The sequence below is a fragment of the Sinocyclocheilus rhinocerous genome, unplaced genomic scaffold, assembly GCF_001515625.1.
Source record: "Sinocyclocheilus rhinocerous isolate Xijiao unplaced genomic scaffold, SAMN03320098_v1.1 scaffold69, whole genome shotgun sequence".
NCBI lineage: Eukaryota > Metazoa > Chordata > Actinopteri > Cypriniformes > Cyprinidae > Sinocyclocheilus > Sinocyclocheilus rhinocerous.
Window position 1 is genome coordinate 549,828 of NW_015667272.1, and position 6,146 is coordinate 555,973.

Below are 6,146 nucleotides of genomic sequence, written 5' to 3' on the forward strand. Positions count from 1 at the left end.
ATAGTTCATTTAGTTTTAGTTAGTAAGTTAGTTAAGTACAGCACCATCCAATCATATTTCTAAAAATGGAGTCACCTAGAGCTTCCCAGAGCTCCCTGTCAAGCCTGTCCCACAAATTCCTGGCACTGCTGCCATAGAAGTTCCTGCCACTCACATGGCGACAGAGCTCAGTTTCTCAGCCACCTTGGGCCCAATGATCCTGTCAGGGCCACTGCAGAAATCCTTGTTAAGGCCACTGTCACTGCCTCTCCAAAACCTGCTGAGGTCAGAGAGAACCGAATAAAAGGCACCACAGAGGTCACTCGACATGGTACCCTTTCAGAGCTGCCCTGGTCCCACAGCTTCTTGTCCAGGCTTGAAGGTTTCTGCTGCTGCAACCCCAGAGCCTGCAATGGGTTCAGAGCTCTGTCTCATAACAGCTGAAGTTGGAAAGCTTCCCGTCATGTGTGCCATGAAGTTTCCTCCCATGATGGTGTTGAGATTCATTCCACGGCTGCCAAAAAACCTCCAGCCAAACAGCCTCAATCTTTCTTGTCATAACCTCAGCCAGAGCTAAAGCTGCTCCAGTCCCAGAGCTCCTCTCTCAACCTCCCTGGTCCCAGAGGTTCCTGCTAAAGCTGCTCTGGCCCTAGTGGTTTCTGTCTTGACTGCATCAGAAGATCCTCTTACAGCCCCAGTGTTTCCTGTCACTGGTGTGATTCCTCCATAAATATAGTACACCTTTGTGCCACATTAAAACACATTTGTGAAAATAAACAAAAAATGTTATTTTATTAGGAAAACATGATAATCTGGAAATACTAAAAATTCCGATTATGCTTCAATTCTAGAGAGGTTAAGCCTCTCGTTTTACCAGTTTTTATTTATCACAGTGAATGTTTGATAAACTCACCAGGTAAGTAATGCCCGGTAAGTAACATCTCAATAAAGCAATAAGCCCTAAGAAGCCGTGGTTTACAGTGAATTTATAACGGCTAAGGGGCGTTTTAGGCACTACGTGGAGCGGGGCTTATTGCTTTTATAAAATGGTTATTCCATATATGTAGCAATGTTTCATAAAAACATTCTTTCGACAAACAATGTAATTCCTCAGAAATGGTTGTGGTTGCAACAAAGTGGTTGCTGAGAAACACACGCAGAAACAAAGGTGTATGTTAGTAGAGTAATTTACAACAGTTTTGAACACGGCTCAACCAACTGGAATCAAGGACTGGAAATATCCATTTTATGGAAAGTCGAAAGTATCTTTATATTATTATATATATAGTTATATTATTAGACCGCATACAAGGTCCAGGTATGTGATTTAAATCTGTAAGAATAACTTAAGTGACATGAGCAATTCCAATGAAACGTATACAAAACATGTCAACTCACATGGCGTACAACTTACTTCAGTGGGGCATTTACCATCACCTGTAATATTGGCACTATGAATATAAACAGCAGATGGCAATAAAATGATTTTGAAAAATGAAATTAGAAACAACCGTCGGACAGGATCAAGTCACTCATTTGCTTAATTTCATCATTCCAGTTTTAGACAACTCAATCGAGTTAATATTTCAACTTGCTGTAATTTCAAATAAACTTTATTTTTACATAAACTGAGTCTGAATTCATCACACATACAATAAAAAAAATCTCTAAATGACAGAAATGGCCTGTCTCCAACCTTCAAGCTACCATCTTTACACAACTTATTTGAACAAATACTCGCTGTACAATACAGTATAACAATGTGCCTTCAGAATACAGTGGTTGCGTTCATTGTTTCTTTCTAAATGTCCCAAATACAGTGCATTAATAAACGTATACACGTTTCAATTTTAGAGGAATGCATTGTACAGATAAAAAAAGAGAGAGAGACTGCAGAAAAAAAACAGAACAACAGCTACAGTACACAATTCATTTCCTTGAGGAATCTTTTGATTAAGAGGAAGAAAAAAACAGGCATCTTAAGGCTTATGTTGAATTAGATGGACCTTCGTCAGGAAGTATAAAGGTCTGCAGAGTAAATACTGCTATGTCATACTGCCCTTTAATATTTCAACTGAACAAAACACTGATATTTATAACCGTCATCCAAGAAAGTCTATTCTTACTATCAAAACAAGTGGAGAGGAAAGACGAGAAAAGAAAGAAGCGGGAAGCTGTTGGCCTCCAGTTCCGTTTTGTCAGTTTGAAGATGAATTCTAAGAGGACGTCCAAACTCCTTTTTGAAATATTTGCATCCTTCAGAATGTCTCAGCAACTCATTCTGGAATGTACAATGTTGATGGGTCAGCGTCTGTGACTGCCTGCATATGATAGTAGTCGGCATGTCTTCAGTAATGGGCGTCTACGCCTGCGCGCCTCGTGCGAGGGCAGCAGGGTTCCTGAGAGGCCTGCCAGTGTAAGGTAGCAGGTGATGCAGAGAGCTGAATGCTGGCGGTGGAGGTGAGGGGGAAAAGATCTTCCCCGGATAACTTTCAGTTCTCCTCAATGAGGGTGATATCTAGTTCAGTACAATCCCTTTCGAACACGCTAGTTTGTCCCCCGTCACGCTCTTCGGGGTCCTCCTCCTCTCTCTCCTCCTCCTCGTCACTTTCACTTAACGGCCCAATACTCGTCCTACCCAGGCCTTCAGCTGGTGAACATGAGCCTCTGAAGTCTCCAAAAAAAGGCTCAAGGCCCATACAGACGTCCCCACCGCAGGCCAATCTGCCACGTTCCATGTAACTGAGAGGGTCTGTGCTTCGAGTCTGAAAACAAAGAGTTAAATAACTTCAGTTAAACACTGGCAAAGCAACAATTTAAGGGACTTCTAAGCTTCTCCCCGCTACTTTTTGGGACACAATCATATATTTGAAAAGTTTTGGCCACATAAAACAACTTTGAAGCCTCTGCGTCAAAGGGCTGTTTCTGCTGTGGACTGAACGAACATGTTAGCGTTAAGCTACTATAGCTAGCACCCACTTACCTGCATTTTTAACAAAGAATACTGGGCATATGCCAAAGCACCTAATTAATATTCCAGATCATTTTTATGCCCGGTGACAAAGTTTTCAAAGTGGAGTTGGCAAGATAAACATGACAAAAACACAAAACTGTACAGATGCTACAACAACACCACACAGAGTTGCAAATGATAGGGAACTAAACATCTCAAACCAAATGTGATGAGAATTTTCATCGGTTTATGATAAAGCAAAACAATGTTTTTTAGTGGCCCTCCAGTGTTACACTGCAGTGTTAATTTTAATTAATTACCTAACAAATTGATTCTTCTAATCAGAAGTCCAAAAAGATGAGCTACCAGTTGCAATCAGTCTGAATCACTCATTTGTTCAAATACACAAAAAATAGCAAAAACAGAACTAACTGAAATATATGTAGGCTGTAGCACTTTTCACAATAACATGTTAGTAAGTTAGTGAAATTCATGTTAAAGTTTATAATATCTAAATGCCTAATAGTCCACACTGAGCACTTTAGAACTGGTTAATTACTGGCCAATGACTATTTAAATGATCATCTATATTAGGGTACAATGAGGCTAAACAGCTCACCAGACTAACAGGCAAATTTTAATTTTCCTCTAAACCACTAGATAACAAAAATTCACTGCAGCACTTCTTCTAAACATCCACGAGGAAATTTAGCTGAACTTTGACAGGCAGAAACACAAAAAGTCAATTCTAATATTTCATGTTTTTAAAAATGTTGTAGCTTTATGTATCAAACAATAAATCGTTAAAATGACCAAATATGTTTTGAGGTCTTGTTAATGATTTTCAGTTTTGTTCAAGGTATAATATATAAATAAACAGAGAATTTTAATAACTAAACTAATAACTAAACCTTTTATAACACATGCTGACATGACATGTTAGATTCAAATGTTCAATATCATTTATTAAGTTGGGTGTCCACCTTAGACAATCACCATAATTATAATAAAACAATCACACTTAAAAATATAATCATATCATCAAATATAATTTATTGTTACTACTAAAGCCACATTAAAAGCCAATAATTATAAATTATTAACAGGTCACCTTTAAACAGTGTATGATGCTTTCAGAATCTTACAAATATATGAAATATTTCTATATTTTTTTTAAATGAATGTTTTAATTAAAGTGTTATAATATAAGTTAATTATTTGTCAAAACAGAATATGGTACAAACTTTGCTACAGGTGTACAATTTTGCTGTTCACAACCTCATACAGTTATATGATTAATTTTTCAACAACAAACTACTTTTATGATCGTTCCCACAAAATTTGTTGTTCCAAAAAATACAGATTTTTTTCTGTAATTATACAATATAGATTGCTTTATGTGAGTGTACCGTATGTATGCAGGTAAAGTTGGATGAAATTTTGAACTGAATGAAATTGAATAGAATCAGGAAATTTGTATCAATACTCAGCCCTACTTTAAACAATGTCATATTTTATCATTTTTCCTTTCTTTTTTGTACTGTCAGCTGCCTCCTTTTCCACATTCCCATCAGATGCGCCAAAGGCTCTTGCTTTCAAAATAACCTATTTTATAACACCAGCTGTAGTAGCTGTATCTTCAGAATGGTAATGAGCAGCATACCTGTGTCATTTTGGTGAAATCTAGCACAGGCCGTGCACATGGTCTGTCCGGGTCCCTGCGGCGCTTCAGGCCAGGTTTGAGCAGGAGCAGGTCGCAGGGCTGAGAATGGCACCGTGGAAGTTGAGGAGGAAGAGCACGGCGCACCGAAGACGGAGTGCTGCAGGCGGACGAGGGCGAGGCAGGCACCGCCGGAGGGTGAGACGTGATTTGCGGGGGCACCGGAGGTGGCGGCAAGAACTGGGCGGCAGCTTCGCGGATGAGCACGGGAGAGAGGGAGAAGCGCCTCTGTGGAGGAGGCGGCGGGTGGAGCGGCGAGGGAGAGGAGGAGCATGAGGACGGCGAGGGGAAGAAGCAGCAGCAGGCGCCGCCTCTGGCACCGTCACTCGGATCCCAGGGGAACGTCCACGGCAGCGGGGAATCTGGGGAAAGGGCCAGACTGAAAAAGGTGGGGCTGGAAGAAGAATGCAGCGAGGAGTTGAGCGAGGAGCTGGGGGCACGCAGTGGACACGGCCCCCCCGCGCCCCCTCCACTGTGGCATCGGCGGTTCACTGGTGTCCAGACCTTGGAGGCGCTCGGCCGCCAGGTGTACCGGCAGCGTGAAAGGTCCTCTGGTACAGACAGCGAACGACAGTGGCGTTTGGGGGGTGGCGGGGGGGGAGGGGGAGGCCCAGGAAAAGACAGGTCCGTCACAGAGGTGCTAGGGGCGAGCGGACGGTTCAGGGCATCCCCCTCCGGCAGGTGGCTTTCTGGAGGACCCAGGGGCACAGGGCCGGGGGGGAAGCTGGAGCTGAGCACCCCCTGCAGGCTGGCCTTCGAAGGAGGGCAGAGCTGCCAGTAACTGCTCTCTGAAAGAGGATGGACTGAGCTTTAGGAGTTAATCATTCATCAAGACATCAGAAGACATTAGAGGTGAGCGTATTATGGATTTTTGTAGGCCCAAACCCAGAAACAAGCATTCTAGCACTTCCGGTAATATATTTAAAATACATTTATTTCATACTAAGAATAGTTCAAATCTTTTAACATATTTACTGATTTATCGCTCGAGACCTACTGATATAAAGTACTACTTGTGCAAAATGTACATTTAATATTAGCCTAAAATGTGTTTTAATGTCACTATTGATGGGGATCGTAAAACCTTTGAATAATATCGGTCTTTAAATGCAAGCTATTTAAAGTGTACCTGAAGTAGTGGTTGACCGATATTGGTTTTTTGACAGCCGATGCCGATATCTTGGAAAGCAGGGGGGCCGATAGCCGATATAAAGCCAATATAATTTGTTTTTAATTTTAATTCATATTTAAGAAATTTGAAATCATTTGACAATGGATTAAAAAATAAATGTGTAAAATAAACATACTTATACTCTAGAAGACAAAGTATTTTTCACAAATAAATAAATATTTAATAAAAAATATAATGTTTTATAATGGAAGTTTGTGTGCATTGGGAATCATATTTTTCAAATAAAGCCAGGGTAACACTCATTTTACATACAGCACACAGAGAAAATGACATGAATATGACAGTGGGCAAATGCATAAAGC

The 6,146-nt window shown here is 40.9% G+C and overlaps 1 protein-coding gene across 2 annotated transcripts in view; it reads right to left on the bottom strand.

Moving 5' to 3' along the window:
• Nucleotides 1–1,349: 1,349 nt before the first annotated feature.
• Nucleotides 1,350–6,146, bottom strand: part of LOC107733521 (protein FAM53C-like) — a 21,400-nt gene continuing 16,603 nt past the window's right edge. Inside the window, exons 3-4 of one of the 2 annotated variants that reach the window (XM_016545176.1) lie at nucleotides 4,596–5,440; nucleotides 1,350–2,744 (exon numbers count right to left, since the gene is read on the bottom strand). In XM_016545176.1, the coding sequence (XP_016400662.1) occupies nucleotides 2,472–2,744; nucleotides 4,596–5,440 (1,118 nt within the window). In that variant the 3' untranslated portion in view covers nucleotides 1,350–2,471. The remainder of the gene's footprint in view (nucleotides 2,745–4,595; nucleotides 5,441–6,146) is intronic. The other variant, XM_016545174.1, reaches the window with a different exon arrangement.